This window comes from Babylonia areolata, chromosome 6 (assembly GCF_041734735.1).
Source record: "Babylonia areolata isolate BAREFJ2019XMU chromosome 6, ASM4173473v1, whole genome shotgun sequence".
Classification (NCBI taxonomy): Eukaryota; Metazoa; Mollusca; class Gastropoda; order Neogastropoda; family Buccinidae; genus Babylonia; species Babylonia areolata.
The window spans coordinates 45722626-45744575 of NC_134881.1; the positions used below are offsets into that span (position 1 = coordinate 45722626).

General features: G+C 45.4%; 1 protein-coding gene across 9 annotated transcripts in view; it reads right to left on the reverse strand.

The window, feature by feature from the left end:
• The window catches only part of LOC143283086 (uncharacterized), a 103032-nt gene that overhangs the window by 36395 nt on the left and 44687 nt on the right, over positions 1–21950 (reverse strand). For all 9 annotated transcript variants that reach the window (XM_076589133.1, XM_076589132.1, XM_076589131.1 and 6 more), the window contains 12 exons: positions 20754–20825; positions 19477–19548; positions 18172–18258; positions 16908–17178; positions 11726–11927; positions 10855–10973; positions 8985–9043; positions 7349–7533; positions 4881–4995; positions 3870–3982; positions 2468–2702; positions 539–713 (listed from right to left, as the gene is read on the reverse strand). In XM_076589133.1, the coding sequence (XP_076445248.1) occupies positions 539–713; positions 2468–2702; positions 3870–3982; positions 4881–4995; positions 7349–7533; positions 8985–9043; positions 10855–10973; positions 11726–11927; positions 16908–17178; positions 18172–18258; positions 19477–19548; positions 20754–20825 (1705 nt within the window). The remainder of the gene's footprint in view (positions 1–538; positions 714–2467; positions 2703–3869; positions 3983–4880; positions 4996–7348; positions 7534–8984; positions 9044–10854; positions 10974–11725; positions 11928–16907; positions 17179–18171; positions 18259–19476; positions 19549–20753; positions 20826–21950) is intronic.

Below are 21950 nucleotides of genomic sequence, written 5' to 3' on the forward strand. Positions count from 1 at the left end.
GGGGGTCATGGAGGGTGGGGGTATTCTCACCCTGGGCAAGGTATACACTACACAATACTGAATAGTCAAAGGCAGAACCATGCTGGTAGTTAAGACAAAGACAGGGACAGAGGGGTTTGGAGGGGGGAGGTGGGGGGGGGGGGGGGGGGGGGGGGGGGGCCAAGACAGCAGGACAGACATGACAGGGGTGGGGAATCAGGGCAGACAGGTCTGTTAAAATTCAGAACAAGAACCATCTTCCGGTGTGAACACAAATACCGGCACAGCAACAGATTGCTGTTAGCCAAGCCAGCAGGACCGGGAGAAGACAACTCCCTTATCACTAGATGCATGTGTGTGCGTGTGCGCATGCACGCGCACGCGCATGTGTTTGAGTGTGCGTGTGTGTGAGTGTGTATGTATGTTTTCAGCTTATCCATTTGTTTTCTCTTGTCTGAATGTATATATACTTGTGAAATGAAAATGTCAATAAAATGTTCACTAAAATAAAATGACAACAACCCCCCCCACACACACACACACACAGTCACCCACTCACATCCCCAGGCTCGAACGCCAGGTCGGTGGCAGTGCGTGCAGTGAGGCTGGCCCCCTGGAAGTTGGCCGGGTCGACCGCTACGGCCCCCACTGCTACCCGGGGTGCCGTCAACAACAACTGACCATCAGACCCCAGCTTCCCCTCCGCCCCAATCCTGTCCGCCACTGCCAGCAGTCTGCAAGACACCATTAGAACCAGTGATTTTCTCTCTCTCACGCACGCACGCATGCACACACACACACCCACACACACACACACACCAATCCAACAACCTGCTAACCCACACCACCTCTCAGAACCCAATGCAATCATTCTAATGCTTCAGTGGTGATCAAACAACTTTGTCACTTGATCACCCTTATGTTTCCATGGCCATCACTTGATCACCCTAATGTTTCCATGGCCATCACTTGATCACCCTAATGTTTCCACGGCCATCACTTGATCACCCTAATGTTTCCACGGCCATCACTTGATCACCCTAATGTTTCCACGGCCATCAATTGATCACCCTAATGTTTCCATGGACATCACTTGATCACCTTAATGTTTCCACGGCCATCACTTGATCACCTTAATGTTTCCACAGCCATCACTTGATCACCCTAATGTTTCCATGGCCATCGCTTGATCACCCTAATGTTTCCATGGCCATCACTTGATCACCCTAATGTTTCCATGGCCATCACTTGATCACCTTAATGTTTCCATGGCCATCACTTGATCACCCTAATGTTTCCACGGCCATCACTTGATCACCCTAATGTTTCCACGGCCATCACTTGATCACCTTAATGTTTCCATGGCCATCACTTGATCACCTTAATGTTTCCACGGCCATCACTTGATCACCCTAATGTTTCCACGGCCATCACTTGATCACCCTAATGTTTCCATGGACATCACTTGATCACCCTAATGTTTCCACGGCCGTCACTTGATCACCTTAATGTTTCCATGGCCATCACTTGATCACCCTAATGTTTCCATGGACATCACTTGATCACCCTAATGTTTCCACGGCCGTCACTTGATCACCCTAATGTTTCCATGACCATCACTTGATAACCCTAATGTTTCCACGGCCGTCACTTGATCACCCTAATGTTTCCATGGACATCACTTGATCACCTTAATGTTTCCACAGCCATCACTTGATCACCCTAATGTTTCCATGACCATCACTTGATAACCCTATGTTTCCACGGCCGTCACTTGATCACCCTAATGTTTCCATGGCCATCACTTGATCACCCTAATGTTTCCATGGCCATCACTTGATCACCCTAATGTTTCCATGGCCGTCACTTGATCACCCAAATGTTTTCACGGCCATCACTTGATCACCCTAATGTTTCCATAGCCATCACTTGATCACCCTAATGTTTCCACGGCCATCACTTGATCACCTTAATGTTTCCACAGCCATCACTTGATCACCCTAATGTTTCCATGGACATCACTTGATCACCTTAATGTTTCCACAGCCATCACTTGATCACCCTAATGTTTCCACGGCCATCACTTGATCACCCTAATGTTTCCATGACCATCACTTGATCACCCTAATGTTTCCACGGCCATCACTTGATCACCCTAATGTTTCCATGGCCATCACTTGATCACCTTAATGTTTCCACGGCCATCACTTGATCACCTTAATGTTTCCATGGACATCACTTGATCACCCTAATGTTTCCATGGCCATCATTTGATCACCCTAATGTTTCCATGGCCATCACTTGATCACCCTAATGTTTCCATGGACATCCCTTGATCACCCTAATGTTTCCATGGCCATCACTTGATCACCCTAATGTTTCCATGGCCATCACTTCAAGTGATGACCATGGCCATCAAACCACTGTTTCACTTGATCACCTTAATGTTTCCATGGTCATCAAACCACTCCATCACACCTGTACCTACCTGGTGGCGGCGCGACTGGTGCGGTCAGCCTGCACGAGGGTTGAACTCTGGGTGCCCAGCACGTTGCTGACCACCTGCAGGGAGGACCCCATGGCCGTGCTGTCCTCCAGTCCTCCGCCCTGAGACAGGGAGCGCTCCAACACGTCCACCGACAGCGTCACGTCCACCGCTGTCAGCCCCTCCCCCCCCTCTGATGTCAGCTGTTGGAGCTGGGCCAGCACTGCGTTCACGTTAGCTGTACGGACCAACATGGCACACTGTTACTGGGACCAATGTGGGGACCAACATGGCACAGTGTTATGGCTGTGGGGACCAACATGGCACAGTGTTATGGCTGTGGGGACCAACATGGCACAGTGTTATGGCTGTGGGGACCAACATGGTACACTGTTATGGCTGTGGGGACCAACATGGTACACTATTATGGCTGTGGTGACCAACATGGCACACTGTTATGGCTGTACGGACCAATATGGCACAGTGTTATGGGGACCAATGTGGGGACTAACATGGCACAGTGTTTTGGCTGTGGGGACCAAGGTGGCACAGTGTTATGGCTGTGGGGACCAACATGGCACAGTGTTATGGCTGTGGGGACCAACATGGCACAGTGTTATGGCTGTGGGGACCAACATAGCACAGTGTTATGGCTGTGAGGACCAACATGGTACAGTGTTATGGCTGTGGGGACCAACATGGCACAGTGTTATGGCTGTGGGGACCAACATGGGACAGTGTTATGGCTGTGGGGACCAACATGGCACAGTGTTATGGCTGTGGGGACCAAGGTGGCACAGTGTTATGGCTGTGGGGACCAAGGTGGCACAGTGTTATGGCTGTGGGGACCAACATGGCACAGTGTTATGGCTGTGGGGACCAACATGGCACAGTGTTATGGCTGTGGGGACCAAGGTGGCACATTGTTATGGCTGTGGGGACCAACATGGTACAGTGTTATGGCTGTGGGGACCAACATGGCACAGTGTGCTGACCAAGGGCCTTTGCTGGGGACCAACAAGGGACAGTGTTATGGCTGTGGGGACCAACATGGGACAGTGTTATGGCTGTGGGGACCAACATAGCACAGTGTTATGGCTGTGGGGACCAAGGTAGCACAGTGTTATGGCTGTGGGGACCAACATGGCACAGTGTAATGGTTGTGGGGACCAACATGGCACAGTGTTATGGCTATGGGGACTAAGGTGGCAGAATATTATGGCTGTGGGAACAAGGTGGCACAGTGTTATGGCTGTGGGGACCAACATGGCACAGTGTTATGGCTGTGGGGACCAAGGTGGCACAGTGTTATGGCAGGCAGACTGAAAAGACATGACAACCAGAGGACAGAATGCAGACAGACTGAAGACATGAAGACAAGAGGACAGAATGCCGCCAGACTCACAGGGGGTGATGACAGTGCTGTTCAGCTCTGACAGACGACCAGTCAAACCACTCTGCTGACAGCCACTGAAGTCTGGGTCTAGCCACTGTGGCATACCACTGCTGGTCTCCGCACTGCACACACACACACACACACACACACACACACACACACACACACACACAAAGATATTTGTTCCCTAACATTATGTTTAATTTCTTTTTCTCTTCTTCAGCATTCCTGTGCTTCAACTCCCACGTTCACTTGTTTATATGAGTGGGTTTCCACATTATGTTGATCTAGGAGATCAGAAAAATCTCCACCCTTAATCCACCATCGCTCAGAAACCGGGGATGGAACTCAGGAAACTCTGGTGAGAATCTACTTGGCAGTCTTAGAGAAAACAATATTCTGATTATGCCCACACTGCTGTCACAACAACACTGCAAGGAGGACTGACCTTCACTTCACTTCTGGAGGCAAACAGGACGTGTGCAAACTACTGTCCCCAGTCCTCACACGTCTTCCCCAGTATCACAATTTATGTTCATTTTCAATGGCTACCTGTATGAAATCATTACAATATGTGTAAGGCAGTGAATATAGAAGATGTTGGTCTCCATTGGGAACAAGTATGAAGACATGTACATGGCCACCAAGATCAAGAACTACACCAGCCTTATCAAGCAGGCTGTTTAACATTCGCCTGGCCCACAGGCCAACGCCACCTACTTCCTGTATGAATAAGACAGACAACTGACTATCTGTGTTGCAGAGTTTGAGTTTAGTGGTGACACAAGTATGAAAGTCAAGGGAAAAAGAAAGGATTTCCTTTTTTGAGGGGGAGGGGGGGGGCCGGGGAGGGGGGGGGGGTAGTACATCAACAAAGTAAATGTTGAGTGTTGTTTCAGTTTTATTGAAAAAAAGGCAGTGGATATTATCACTTATTTACTGCAGCTATCACAATCACTATCACTTCCCCAACTGCTATTTCCAAGACAACCCAGATTCTCATTACTGCAGTCAGCTTACCAGGCTCGTCTGGCAAACCCCTGGGCCGGTGTGAAGGGGCAGGAGGCGTTAGCCATGGACCTCATCGTTGTTTCTGGCCACGTGACGCCTCCACTCACTTCCTGTGGGCACTTACCTGTGACATGCCATGCCATCATTATTGTTTTGTTGTTTAGTTGGTTGGGTTTTACTGAAGGGGTGGGGGTGGCCGTGGTTTTTTTTTGGTGGTGATGGTGGTGTTAAGTCAGCATGAATAATCAAACTGTTCTGTCATATTTCACCAAAGAATGAAACAAAGAAATAAATAAATGAAACTGACATCATCCTGTAACTGAACCTTTCTTTCTGTGTTGTGTTATGTTTCTATCCCTCTGTCAGAAGGTGAACCAATACAAACATGGACAATGAAGAATGACTAAAAACCTTCAGCAGAGTAATGACCAATCAGGTCACATTCTGGACCAACTGAGCCAATCAGATGACAGATGATGTTCTCTTGTTTATGTATTCACCAACTTGGATGTGGATGCTAAGGTTTTGTGACTGCATCGTTTTTCAAGTGGCAAAATGGGATGAATACAAAATGGACAAACTAACACAAACACAGATTCCCCACCCCCTCCCCTCCCCCATCTTACTGGACTCAAGTAAAAGTTTATGCCGACAAAAGTGTTCAGAATCAATGGAAACAATTTAGTAACAAAGGTGACAATATAAAAAACTGATGGTACTGATGACAATTTTTTTTTTACAAGAATAGTATTAGTTGTAGAACATATATGCCAGTCAAGATTAAATATTCAAAAAGAAATCACAGTCTATCTTTTTTGTTTTGTTTTTAGGGTTATTTACTTCAGACATTATTACCCAAAACAGTGAGATTGTAGAACTTTTTGCCGATGTGCCTTTAACATATTGACAATAAATCCTATCATTCTATTTCACTATGTCTTACAGCTTACAATCCTATAATTCTATTTTACTGTCTTACAGCTCAGTCCTATCGTTCTATTTCACCATGTCTCATTGTCCTATCATTCTATGTCTCACAGTTCTATCATTCTATTTCACTATGTCTCACAGTCCTATCATTGTATTTATCACTGTCCTATCATTCTATTTCACTGTGTCTCACATTCCTATCATTCTATTTCATTATGTCTCACAGTCCTATCATTCTATGTCTCACAGTCCTATCATTCTACTTCATTGTGTCTCACAGTCCTATCATTCTATTCCATTATGTCTCACAGTCCTCTCATTCTATGTTTCATAGTCCTATCATTCTATTTCACTGTGTCTCACAGTTCTATCATTCTATGTCTCACAGTCCTACCATTCTATGTCTCACAGTCCTATCATTCTATGTCTCACAGTCCTACCATTCTGTCTCACAGTCCTATCATTCTATGTCTCACAGTGCTACCATTCTATGTCTCACAGTCCTACCATTCTATGTCTCACAGTCCTACCATTCTATTTCACTGTGTCTCACAGTCCTATCATTCTATGTCTCACAGTCCTATCATTCTATGTCTCACAGTCCTACCATTCTATGTCTCACAGTCCTACCATTCTATTTCACTGTGTCTCACAGTCCTACCATTCAATGTCTCACAGTCCTACCATTCTATGTCTCACAGTCCTATCATTCTATGTCTCACAGTGCTATCATTCTATGTCTCACAGTCCTACCATTCTATTTCACTGTGTCTCACAGTCCTACCATTCTATGTCTCACAGTCCTACCATTCTATTTCACTATGTCGCACAATGCTATCATTCTATTTCACTATGTCTCACAATCCTATCATTCTATGTTTCAGAGTCCTATCATTCTATTTCATTGTGTCTCAGTCCTATCATTCTATTTCACTATATCTCACAGTCTTAGCATTCTATTTTACCCTCCTATCATTCTATTTCACTATATCTCACAGTCTTAGCATTCTATTTTACCCTGTCTCACAGTCCTATCATTGTATGTCCCACAGTCCTATCATTCTATTTCAATGTCTCTCACAAATCCTATCATTCTGTTTAACTGTTTCAGAGTCTTATCATTCTGTTTCATGATTAAAAATCGTGTCCTTGCTTGTTGCAGGGCTGTGATGAAGATGTTGACTCTGAATGAAGGGATAGGACAGAGAGAGAGAGAGAGAGAGAGAGAGAGAGAGAGAGAGAGAGAAAGGGGTGGAGGTGGAGAGAGAAAGAGAGTGAGAGAGAGACAGAGACAGCGAGACACAGAGAGAGAGGATGTGTGTGTGTGTGTGTGTGTGTGTGTGTGTGTGTGTGTGTGTGTGTGTGTGTGTGTGTGTGCATGCATGTGTGTGAGAGTGAGTGTGTGTGTGTCTCTGTGTGTGTGCTGTGTGTGTGTGTGCATGTAGTGCTCATGTGTGTGTGTGTGTGAGGGTGTATGTGTGCTTGTGTGAGCGTGCATGTGTGTATATGTGCATGCCTGCAGTGTGTGTGTGTGTGTGCAGACTCACTGATGGAGACCAGCTCTGTGCCCACTGCCGCATAGGTGACTCCCTGTTTGTAGAGGTCGCTGGTGGTAGAGGTCATGCTGGTGTTGATAGCCGACGCCATCATGGTGATTACAGAGGGCACTTCGTATATGTTGAGGGTGGTCACGTACACCAGATACGTCACAAAGGCCTTGTTGCTGTCATTCCTGTCACAGTGTTGTCATCGCTGTTATCATCATGTCGTCATCATCGTTACTGGGGTGAGGTCACATCACCAATATTATCATCATTGTTAGTGGTGACATAAACCAGACACGTCACAAAGGCCTTGCTGCTTATCGTTCCTGTCTCAGTGTTGTCATCGCTGTTATCATCTTTGTTACAGGGGTGAGGTCACGTTGTTGTTGTTCTCATCACCATTATCATGATCAATGTTAGTGGTCACATGAACCAGATACGTTGTTGTTCTCATCACCATTATCATCATCATTGTTAGAAGTCACATGAACCAGACACGTTGTTGTTCTCATCACCATTATCATGATCATTGTTAGAGGTCGCATGAACCAGACATGTTGTTGTCCTCCTCATCATTATCATCATCATTGTTACAGGTCACATGAACCAGACATGTTGTTGTCCTCATCACCATTATCATCACCATTGTTAGTGGTCACATGAACCAGACACGTTGTTGTTCTCATCACCATTATCATGATCATTGTTAGAGGTCACATGAACCAGACATGTCACGTTGGCCTTCCCCCAGTTGTTCATGTTACATTGTCATCATCATTACAATCATTATCATTGTTTGTGAAGAGATGCCACCTTGTCACCATTATCATCATCACTGTTATCATCATAATCATTGTCATCATCATCATCATCATTATCATCATCATTATGGTTATCATCATCATCACTGTCAGTGGCTCTGTGGCCAGTACAAAAGCAGCTAACCAGGAAAACACCACTCACAGATCCAGATCCCACACCTGACAGGGATTTTTACACCCCCTTCACAACACCTTGAATGCTGGTCTGGGTGCTAGCCTCCCAGACGAGACAATAAACCAAGGTCCCATACGCAGCATGCACGTTAAATAACCCACAGCAACAAATGCATTGTCCTTGGCAAAATTCTGTGGAACAATCCACTTTGATTGTAAAACTAATACACCTGTCAACAGAAAATAATTGAGGGTAAACCAAGAGGGGTGGACTGTGCTGCATAGTGGTGACATTCTCTGGGCAGAGTTACCTGAATTTCACACAGAGAAATCCGTTGTGACATTCAAGTAAAACAATAAATACAGTATGATTATCAAACTGAACATCCAGGTAATAAAGGAAACAACTACAGGTATAAAACTTTCTTCTTAAAAAAAAAAGAAAGAAAAACAATTCCTTTTATTATTAACTGTTTAAATCATGATGAGCATCTATGAAAAATCATTGGATTGTGATTTTCCTGAAGATAAACACTATAGACATTTAGTCAAGTGAAGAAACTTTACTGCAATGGAAAGAATCAGAGAACAACCGGTAAACATTAACCATTGTCTTCTCTTTTTAAGTACTTACATAGCAAAATTATGAACAATACTTTATCACAGACAAATGGATAGAGACAGAGAGTCAAACACAGTGTCACCTGAAGTTCAAAAAGGTTGTAAAGTAACCTCCATCCACTGTTTGGAAAACGCCATTCAACTGCAAAACAACATCAGTCACACAACACAGCTTTAGGACAAGTCATGGTGTGCTATATCATAAAACTCACAAACAAACTCATATGACAAAAACAACAGAATGAGAGAACGAATAGATGAATAAGTTGACCACATCAAATAAAACAATTTTAGAACACCTGAAGTCAAGATCTTCCACCTGAGGACTGGACACAACCGCCTGCTCCACCACATGCACACAAAATTCGGCATTGGACAGAGTGGAGAGTGCCTTTGTGGTGAGGGACCAATGACAACCGACCACATCCTTCAAGACTGTAGGATGCATGCAGCATCCAGGAGGACGTACTGGCCAACACCGACAGCAGTGGAAGCCAAGCTATACGGCACCATGGAGGAGCTGCGACGGACGGCAGCCTTCATCGAGGACAGCGGGCTGCTCATCTAATGGGAGGCGAACGAGGAAGAAGAAGAAGAAGACCTGAAGAAGTCAAGTCAATGAAAATACATATTACCAGTGGTGGTCACATGACTCAACACCACAAGCCAGGCATACTGAAAAGAGGGCAGTGTTGGAGGAAGCAGGTGAGGACACAGCATGTGGGGAATCACTGTTTGGGTGAAGATGTCACACAGACAACTCACCATCTGTTGGTCATACAAACAACTCGCTATCTGTTTGTCATGCAGACAACTCACTATCTGTTGGTCATACAGACAACTCACCATCTGGTGGTCATACAGACAACTCACTATCTGTTGGTCTTACAGACAACTCACTATCTGTTGGTCATACAGACAACTCACCATCTGTTGGTCATACAAACAACTCGCTATCTGTTTGTCATGCAGACAATTCACCATCTGTTGGTCATACAGACAACTCACTATCTGTTGGTCATACAGACAACTCACCATCTGTTGGTCATACAGACAACTCACTATCTGCTCGTCATACAAACAACTCGCTATCTGTTTGTCATGCAGACAACTCACCATCTGTTGGTCATACAAACAACTCACTATCTGTTGGTCATACAGACAACTCACTATCTGCTCATCATACAAACAACTCACTATCTGTTTGTCATACAAACAACTCGCTATCTGTTTGTCATGCAGACAACTCACTATCTGTTGGTCATACAGACAACTCACCATCTGTTGGTCATACAGACAACTCACCATCTGTTGGTCACACAGATAACTCACTATCTGCTCGTCATACAAACAACTCGCTATCTGTTGGTCACACAGACAACTCACTATCTGCTCGTCATACAAACAACTCACTATCTGCTCGTCATACAAACAACTCACTATCTGTTGGTCACACAGATAACTCACTATCTGCTCGTCATACAAACAACTCACTATCTGTTGGTCATACAGACAACTCACTATCTGCTCGTCATACAAACAACTCACTATCTGCTCGTCATACAAACAACTCACTATCTGTTGGTCATACAGACAACTCACTATCTGCTCGTCATACAAACAACTCGCTATCTGCTCGTCATACAAACAACTCACTATCTGTTGGTCACACAGATAACTCACTATCTGCTCGTCATACAAACAACTCACTATCTGTTGGTCATACAGACAACTCACTATCTGCTCGTCATACAAACAACTCACTATCTGCTCGTCATACAAACAACTCACTATCTGTTGGTCATACAGACAACTCACTATCTGCTCGTCATACAAACAACTCGCTATCTGTTTGTCATGCAGACAACTCACCATCTGTTGGTCATACAAACAACTCACTATCTGCTCGTCATACAAACAACTCACTATCTGTTGGTCACACAGATAACTCACTATCTGGATGAAGATGTTGGCTTTCTGTCTGTAGCGGCTGTCCTGGGGGTCACCCATGTAACGTCGGTACTCCCGGTTCAGTCTCAGCCCTACGTACAGCTTGAAGGAACTGGTGCGACCTGAACAAGTGGAAAAAAAACAATGACAAAAAACCACAAAAAACAACAACAAAAAGCCCAGTGACAAAACAATTAGAAAACCATCAACATTCACGTCTCATCAACACTCACATCATTTGTCTTCGTCATCAATAAAAACATCAAACAAAAATGTAAGTCGATTGACACAATGCCCTGATAATGGTGAAACCAATCCTACTGAATGAGGGGGGCGGCAGAATGATAAAGATGTTTATCTGCTAATATACTGTCCATGGGGATCTGGGTGAACAATGACAGATCTGCTTTGACAATACATTAAATGACAATGACAAAACTGTATTCACAATACATTAAATGACAATGACAAAACTGTATTCACAATACGTGGAATGACAATGACAAAACTGTATTCACAATACGTGGAATGACATTGACAAAACTGTATTCACAATATGTGGAATGACACTGACAAAACTGTATTCACAATACGTGGAATGACACTGACAAAACTGATTTCACAACACACGGAATGACAATGCCATAACTGATTTCACAACACACGGAATGACAATGCCATAGCTGATTTCACAACACACGGAATGACAATGCCATAACTGATTTCACAACACACGGAATGACAATGCCGTAGCTGATTTCACAACACACGGAATGACAATGCCATAGCTGATTTCACAACACACGGAATGACAATGCCGTAGCTGATTTCACAACACACGGAGTGGCGACGACGCTGACCCCCAGAGACTCACCTCCCATGTCGCCCCAGTTGCAGACAGGGCCGGTGCAGCAGAAGGTGCACTCCAGGGAGGGGGAGGGGGAGGAGAGGGAGGTGTTGCACAGCCGATGGTTGGAGCGGGACCTCAGGAGGCAGTCTGTGTACGTGCCGCACGACTTGTACAGCGACAGGCGGCCGTTGCTCATCTTCACATAGCTCTGACACACCGACACCGCCTGAAAGACACCACCAGACACACTACCTGAAAGACACCACCAGATACACCGCCTGAAAGACACCGCCTGAAAGACACCCCCTGAAAGACACCACCTGAAAGACACCACCAGACACACCACCTGAAAGACACCACCTGAAAGACACCACCAGACACACCACCTGAAAGACACACACCACCAAACACACCACCTGAAAGACACCACCAGACACATCACCTGAAAGACACCACCTGAAAGACACCACCAGACACACCACCTGAAAGACACCACCTGAAAGACACCACCAGACACACCACCTGAAAGACACCACCAGACACATCACCTGAAAGACACCACCACACACATCACCTGAAAGACACCACCAGACACACCACCTGAAAGACACCACCACACACATCACCTGAAAGACACCACCACACACATCACCTGAAAGACACCACTAGACACACTGCCTGAAAGACACCACCAGGCACACCACCTGAAAGACACCACCCGACACATCACCTGAAAGACACCACCAGACACACCGCCTGAAAGACACCACCACATACATCACCTGAAAGACACCACTAGACACACTGCCTGAAAGACACCACCTGACACACCGCCTGAAAGACACCACTAGTCACACCGCCTGAAAGACACCACTAGTCACACCGCCTGAAAGACAACACCTGACACACCACCTGAAAGACACTAGTCACACCATGTGAAAGACACAACTAGTCACACCACCTGAAAGACAACGCCTGAAAGACACCACTAGTCACACCGCCTGAAAGACACCACCTGACACACCACCTGACACACCACCTGAAAGACACTAGTCACACCACGTGAAAGACACAACTAGTCACACAACCTGAAAGACAACGCCTGAAAGACACCACCAGACACACCACCAGAAAGACACCACCAGACACACCACCTGAAAGACACCACTAGACACACAGCCTGAAAGACACCACTAGACACAATGCCTGAAAGACACCACCAGACACACCACCTGAAAGACACCACCACACACATCACCTGAAAGACACCACCACACACATCACCTGAAAGACACCACCAGACACACTGCCTGAAAGACACCACCACACACATCACCTGAAAGACACCACCACACACATCACCTGAAAGACACCACCAGACACATCACCTGAAAGACACCACCAGACACATCACCTGAAAGACACCACTAGACACACTGCCTGAAAGACACCACCAGGCACACCACCTGAAAGACACCACCCGACACATCACCTGAAAGACACCACCAGACACACCGCCTGAAAGACACCACCACATACATCACCTGAAAGACACCACTAGACACACTGCCTGAAAGACACCACCTGACACACCGCCTGAAAGACACCACTAGTCACACCGCCTGAAAGACACCACTAGTCACACCGCCTGAAAGACACCACCTGACACACCACCTGACACACCACCTGAAAGACACTAGTCACACCACGTGAAAGACACAACTAGTCACACCACCTGAAAGACACCACTAGTCACACCGCCTGAAAGACACCACCTGACACACCACCTGACACACCACCTAAAAGACACTAGTCACACCACGTGAAAGACACAACTAGTCACACCACCTGAAAGACAACGCCTGAAAGACACCACCAGACACACCACCAGAAAGACACCACCAGACACACCACCTGAAAGACACCACTAGACACACTGCCTGAAAGACACCACTAGACACAATGCCTGAAAGACACCACCAGACACACCACCTGAAAGACACCACCACACACATCACCTGAAAGACACCACCAGACACATCACCTGAAAGACACCACCAGACACACTGCCTGAAAGACACCACCACACACATCACCTGAAAGACACCACCAGACACATCACCTGAAAGACACCACCACACACATCACCTGAAAGACACCACCAGACACAATGCCTGAAAGACACCACCACACACATCACCTGAAAGACACCACCACACACATCACCTGAAAGACACCACCAGACACAATGACTGAAAGACACCACCAGACACATCACCTGAAAGACACCACCACACACATCACCTGAAAGACACCACCACACACATCACCTGAAAGACATCACTAGACACACTGCCTGAAAGACACCACCTGACACACCGCCTGAAAGACACCACTAGTCACACCGCCTGAAAGACACCACTAGTCACACCTCCTGAAAGACACCACCTGACACACCACCTGAAAGACACCACTAGTCACACCACGTGAAAGATACAACTAGTCACACCACCTGAAAGACACCACCATGCACTGTGCTCTGACACACCTGAAATAAACACCATGCACTGTGCTCTGACACACCTGAAAGACACCACCATGCACCGTGCTCTGACACACCTGAAAGACACCACCATGCACCGTGCTCTGACACACCTGAAATAAACACCATGCACTGTGCTCTGACACACCTGAAAGACACCACCATGCACCGTGCTCTGACACACCTGAAATAAACACCATGCACCGTGCTCTGACACACCTGAAAGACACCACCATGCACCGTGCTCTGACACACCTGAAAGACACCACCATGCACCGTGCTCTGACACACCACCTGAAAGACACCACCATGCACCGTGCTCTGACACACCACCTGAAAGACACCACCATGCACCGTGCTCTGACACACCTGAAAGACACCACCATGCACCGTGCTCTGACACACCTGAAAGACACCACCATGCACCGTGCTCTGACACACCACCTGAAAGAAACACCATCCACTGTACAGGTGCAGGTGAACAGGTAGGGTAAGACAGAGATTATCTATTCATTTATTGGTCAATGCTCAGAGAGAGGGAGGGGCGAGGGGAGAGAAAGGGAAGAGAGGAAGAAAAGAATAGGGAGAGACAGTGTGTGTGTGTGTGTGTGTGTGTGTGTGTGTGTGTGTGTGTGTGTGTGTGTGTGTGTGTGTGTGCAGAGAGAGAGAGAGAGACAAGATAAGACAGACAAGACAAATCTTTATCACCGAGGGTAACAGAGAAGCAAGTAACACGCTTTTTTACATAAAGCTAAAGAAGCGAAAATGAGTAAAACAAAGAAAAAAAAATCAAAACACAATCAAAATACATCAGCATTTTCTGATTATCCCATCATTCACAGCCATTCCACCCCAAGCAAATTAAGAGAGAATAAAAGCATGAAACACACACACACACACACACCAACCCCCCCCCCCTCCAACAACAACAAAACATGAAGACCCAACAGAGAAAACAACAGTCCTTCCGTTGTTATCAAACACCATCCCACCAGTTCACACACACAGACACAAATGCACTCACTCACTCCTCACTCAAGAGAGCGACTCAGCGAGAGGGAACCCAAAAAACTGCAATATTGGATTTCAGGTGACATCAAGTAATGTGAACAGGTACATTTTTAGATTCTGCTTTAAGTTGTTGTGGTTAGTTGTTGTTGTTTTTTTTAATGTGATGGTAATTTTTTTCCAGTAAGTTACCCCACTGTATGTGAGACTGGACTTAAAAACAAGAAGACTTGGAAGAGGTATATCCCACTTATGTACATGTCTTATGTTGTTTGCTGGGAAGTTGTTTATATTTGAATAAGGTGCATAGCTGCTTACTATTATGTGCACAAAAACATCCTTATTATATTCTAGTTTTAGCTCCAGCGGGATGATATCACAAAGAGAGAGACAGACCGACAGACAGAAACAGAGAAAGAGGGACAGAGAGAGTGTGTGTGTGTTGTCCACCACAACAAACTAAACAACTGATGAAAATTAAGTCACTGGTATGGATAGCAGAGGGATTCTGGGGTTGTGTGTGGGGTGGGTGGGTGGAGGGTGTGGGGGGCATACAGAAAGATTTCCCAGCTACTCCATGAATAAAAAAAAAAGAAGTTTAACTGGCATGACCATGGGCTGAATACTGTGGCCAGCACCGAATCCTTTAAGGGAGGAGTAAAGTCCTCACAAAGTCCATCAGTCATACAAATGTAAACACTTAACCAAAGACAGTCGATGGTAAAAAAACAGGCTCTTAACCCTTTCCCCGCCATGGTAGAGGGCCCATGTCACTGAAAGGTGACCGTTCATTGGTCTGTTATCCATGAACCTACTGCTCTTAATGTTCGGTGGTAGGACAGGCCATATTTCCTATACATTGCAGGGGGAATCCCCAGCTATTCTTAGCCACTGTCTTTTCTGTGTCTGTACCACAAGGGAATTTTGTACTCTAAACTGACTGGCGGTGAAAGGGTTAACTGTTACTCACGCCACAATGAAGCTTGTTTATCACAACAGCTCAAACTACGGCCCATGCCACAGCCAGCCATGTTACAGCTCAAAGCACGGCCCATGCCACAGCCAGCCATGTTACAGCTCAAAGCACGGCCCATGCCACAGCCAGCCATGTTACAGCTCAAACCACCGCTGACAGCCATGGTACAGCCGCAAGAATTGACTGCGGAACAGTGGGAGTTATTCCCCGTTAATTTAAAAACATAACACGGATCAGCTTCTCCGAGTGTCGTTGTCGCCTCACTGTCAGGTAAAATCTGCGCCAGAAAAAGACACTCACAGCTTCCCTGCGTAGTTCTTAGAGTCACGAAATGACAGACCAGCTTTACTAGAACCAAGCAACACGTATCATGTCCACAAACTGTGCACAACTGGACACGTCGGATGCCACCAACCAAGTGCAACAAGTGCCCGGAAAACAAACCACTGGCAGTGCCATCCTGCTGATGATCACCTAGGCACGCTTGCATGCATACTGTGCGGAGGACTGACGTCACAAGGTGGACGCAGCGAAACTGATAACATGTTCCACATGCCGTTCATGGGTACAGGACATCCAGACGCACGCACGAACACGTGAAAATACAAACAGAAACCCCGAACACACACACACACACACACAAACTGAACATAAATAAACACCCCCACACCCACAGTTACCTGGAGGGAGCCACAGGTAGCGGGCATGCTGTCACAGGTGTGGTGTGTCTGCTGGTTGTTGCAGGCGTTGCAGTCCGGGGAGTCTTCAAACAGAGGCGGCACAGAACCGGTACAGGTGAAGTCCTCGTCCCTCACAGCGGTCAACATGTCACCGCTGGGACACTGAAAGCCGATCAGTCTGATGGGCGACACCCTGCTGTCCAGGGACAAGATCCAGTCCCGGAGTGCACGTGCCTGGCAGCCACACTGCAGGGGGTTGTTGTTCAGCTTGCTGGTGACCACCATACCGAGCACCGCACCCCCCCCCACGGCCCACACACACACACACACGCGCGCGCACGCACACACACACTTTTTTCAGCATGTATATCACATAATTCTACACACCAGTAACTTATATGAATAGTACAAAGAAATGTACGAATGAACCAGTAGTGGAGGAGAGAGAAAGTAAGAAGGATGGAAGGAAAAAAAATGAGAAGAAAGACTGGGTGAAGAAAAAGAGAGACAGGTAGACCTGACAGATGCAGAGACAGTTAAACAAAGTGGCGTAAACGCAATAATTCATAATCAATGAAATTGTGGATTATATTATCATAATAACATGATGCATGCTTACAGATTTTTCATGAGATAATTATGCAAGATACACAGCCCCCTGGGTTACAAAGACTGGACTTGAATCGATCAGTCCTTGCAAGCGGTATAGAAATCTTGTGTACAGGACAGTGAGTGTTAATAACAAATCTGTTTTGAAGAGAAGGGGGAGTTAAACCAGACATAATTTTAAACACAAATTGAGCCTTATTGTATCTAAGTTCAGTTGTTGGTGGAAGAATATCCAGAGCTCTGTAATCTGTAAGGATTCAGTGATGAGGATTTTAGAAGAATTAATTTTCATGCTCGCCTATGGAGACTCAAGAAGTTTTAGGGCATTTTCACTAGCTGAATCCCATAATGTTGATGCGTAATTAATGTGGGATTCGGCGTAAGCATTAGAAATAACTTGCGACAATGATGATTCAAAAAGTGTTTTATCATAGATAGTTGATAGACACTATCTGTTACTTTTTTTTTCTTTTTTTTTTTTTGCACAATAACGAAAAATTAATGTGTTGTAACTGCACTGGTTTGGATACACGAGCAGTCTACAGACAGATTCTGACAGTTTTGTCTTGTTGTAATTATCCCATGGCCAGTGGTGTAGAGAGGGGAAGATGTCAAAGACCAGCAGTGTACACAGACAGCAGTGGTGTCCACTCACATCTCTACCCCCGTGGTGAAGGTGGAGGCCGGCAGCGTGAGGAAGGCACGTCTGTCCACAGTCACGATCTGGTTGTTGGTCAGGTCGCTGCACAGCACAATGCACAACACTGAACACTGCACTACACAGCACAGTGCACAGCACAACAAAGCACAGCACAGTGCACAGCACAACAAAGTACAGCACAGCACAACACATGACATCACAACACAACACGTGACGTCACAACACAACACATGACATCACAACACAACACGTGACGTCACAACACATGACATCACAATAAAACACATGACATCACAACACATGACATAACAATGAAACACATTACATCACAACACAGCACATGACATCACAACGTCAACACATGACATCACAACACAATGAAACACATGACTTCAGAACACAACACATGACATCACAACTCAATGAAACACATGACATCACAACACCATGAAACACATGACATAACAACACATGACATCACAACACAGCACATCCCATTACAACACAACGCATGACATCACAACACAGCACATCCCATTACAACACAACACATGACATCACAACACAATGAAACACATGACACCACAACACACGACATGACACCACAACACATGACATTACAACGCAACACTGGTCAGTGCCCGCCAGTCATCACGCCAGGACACGTGCACGCTCACACACACACACACACACATGCATAATGCAAGTATGCGTCAACAAGCGCACCCCCCTCTCCCACACATCCAAGCCCACACCCCATACGCAACACAACCATTTGCGCAAGCATACACATACACACGCACACGCACGCACACACACACCGTCACCACCCTCCTCCCCCCACTCTTTCCTTTCGCCCCTCCCCCCAGCCCCCTCCCCTCTTCCACCACCACCACAACAGGCCTTCAGATTTCAGTGTCAAACGATACGAAATGAGGGAAGAGGCCTGACACAGTGACAGACATGAACTGACGGGGACCCAACATTTTGATTACAAACACACCACCATGTTAATCCATGTTGAAAAAAAACAACAACAATAAAATAATGAGAAGGAAGAGAAGAAGGAGGACGAGGCGGAGGAAGTGGGGGTGGAGGTGGAGGAGCAGAAGAAGAACCGTGGCAGCGTGACCACTGATTAACATTGGGCCTACGATGAAGAGTGTGGTGATGGTGAAGGCGATGCTGATTATGGTGATGATAACAACAGTACTATAACAACATCAGTAACATGACAGTGCAAGCATTACGGGCGTAGCGGGGTGACGCACGGTGTGAGAGAAACAAGAACAGACTCACATGGTTTGGATGGAAGGCATGTGACGGAACCAGGTGTCCTTGATAAAAGTCAGACTGTTGTCACTGAGCACTCTGAAACACAACAACAACAACAACAACACGTGACAGAACCAGGTTGATAACAGTCAGACTGATGTCACTGAGCACACTGAAACACAACAACAAAAACAACAACAACAACAACAACAACACGTGACAGAACCAGGTTGATAACAGTCAGACTGTTGTCACTGAGCACTCTGAAACACAACAACAACAACAACAACACGTGACAGAACCAGGTTGATAACAGTCAGACTGTTGTCACTGAGCACTCTGAAACACAACAACAACAACAACAACAACAACACGTGACAGAAACAAGGTTGATAACAGTCAGACTGTTGTCACTGAGCACTCTGAAACACAACAACAACAACAACAACAAAAACAACAACAACAACAACACGTGACAGAACCAGGTTGATAAAAGTCAGACTGTTGTCACTGAGCACTCTGAAACACAACAGTAACAACAACAACAACACGTGACAGAACCAGGTTGATAACAGTCAGACTGTTGTCACTGTGCACTCTGAAACACAACAACAACAACAATAACAACAACAACACGTGACAGAACCAGGTTGATAACAGTCAGACTGATGTCACTGAGCACACTGAAACACAACAACAACAACAACAACAACACGTGACAGAACCAGGTTGATAACAGACTGTTGTCACTGAGCACTCTGAAACACAGCAACAATAACAACAACAAAAGCAACACGTCTCTACCATCCAGTGTGAGAACCACAACAATTGTCCTCGGTCACCACCGCTGAAATTCTAACAAAATGAATCTCAGACACACAGACGGAGGAAACATCACCACAATCTGCTGGAAGAAATTTAGCGTAAAACATCAAACACTGTTAGCACAAAGAAAAGGACCGCCAGGACCAATATTCGTGTATGTAAGTTTACCAACACTCCCCAACACACACATACATACACACACACGAGCGCGCGCGCGCGCGCGTGCACGCACGCACACACACACACACACACACACACACACACACACACACTGTCCATCATCACAGCACATACACACACTCACATTATCCACTGCCGTTGCATTCTCACTGTTTCATTACATTATCAGTTGTACCAAGAACATGTGACTTGCCTGCTGGCATCAGTTTGGCTTTGCATGTCTTAAAAAAATCACAGAGAGAGAAGAAGAAGAAGAAGAAGAAGAAGAAGAAGAAGAAGAAGAAATAACTACTTACAATAACTTCAGACTGTACAATGTATCAAACGCCCCATCTTCAATGAACGCCAACGAGTTCAACTGCAGAAATCTGAAACACGTCAACACTGAGACTTCACTCACCATCCAAAACGGAAAGAAAGAAAGAAAGGACTGAAGGAAAGAAAGGAAAGAAAAAAAAATAAAGGAAGGAAGGAAGGGAGACAGACGAAGGGAAAACACAAAAAAGAACAGAACAGAGCAGAAAGAGACAGACAGACAGACAGACAGACGGAGTCACACACACACACACACACACACACACACACACACACACACACACACACACACACACACACACAGAGAGAGAGAGAGAGAGAGAGAGAGAGAGAGAGAGAGAGAGAGACACTGAAACAGTGAAATGTTTAATGTCATTAGCTGAGAAGCTCTGGTGACACAGTAGGTACTAATCACAACAAAATGGTGCAAAAATAGATAAAATGGAACAGAAAGGAAAAAACAACAACAGAATCGAAACAACATAAACTAATAAGGGATTTGCGACACTTTGGCACTTTGTCATTAGCTTAAAGTACATGTGACAAGGGGGTAATGTGCCTTTTTTTCAGTCGTTCGTCTCCAAGGTTTGGACAGTACACAGAAAACAAAGTACAGATAAATCATATAATAAATATTTACGCATGTATCATCGACACACATCATATCAATACAATCACGTACTAAAGTACATATAAATCCTGAAATAATTATTTATGCCTCAATATCAAAACCCATCATATCAATACGATCACATCAAATAATTACAATGTCGAGATTGACCATCCGAATGTAACCCTTCCTTTTTATCTATGCTTTTTTCCTCTTAGAACCCATACTGATTTTTAATTGATTAATGAGTATTTGGACCGATGATGGACGTTTTCCGTATATTTATTGCCTCAGATACATATATTGCAAGTGAAAGTATCATATCTTCATTTTCTGTCATCAGTATGCCGAAAAAATCTTTTCTATGCGCTGGAGCATTTTCAGTCGTTCGTCTCCAAGGTTTGGACAGTACACAGAAAACAAAGTACAGATAAATCATATAATAAATATTTACGCATCGAAAATGGTATTGAAAATGGTACAGTTTTTTTTGTGGCAGTTCACCGTATCTTTTGCAGTTGAATATGAAATGATTTTCATCTTCTGGGCTTTTGCCACACACTGGGCA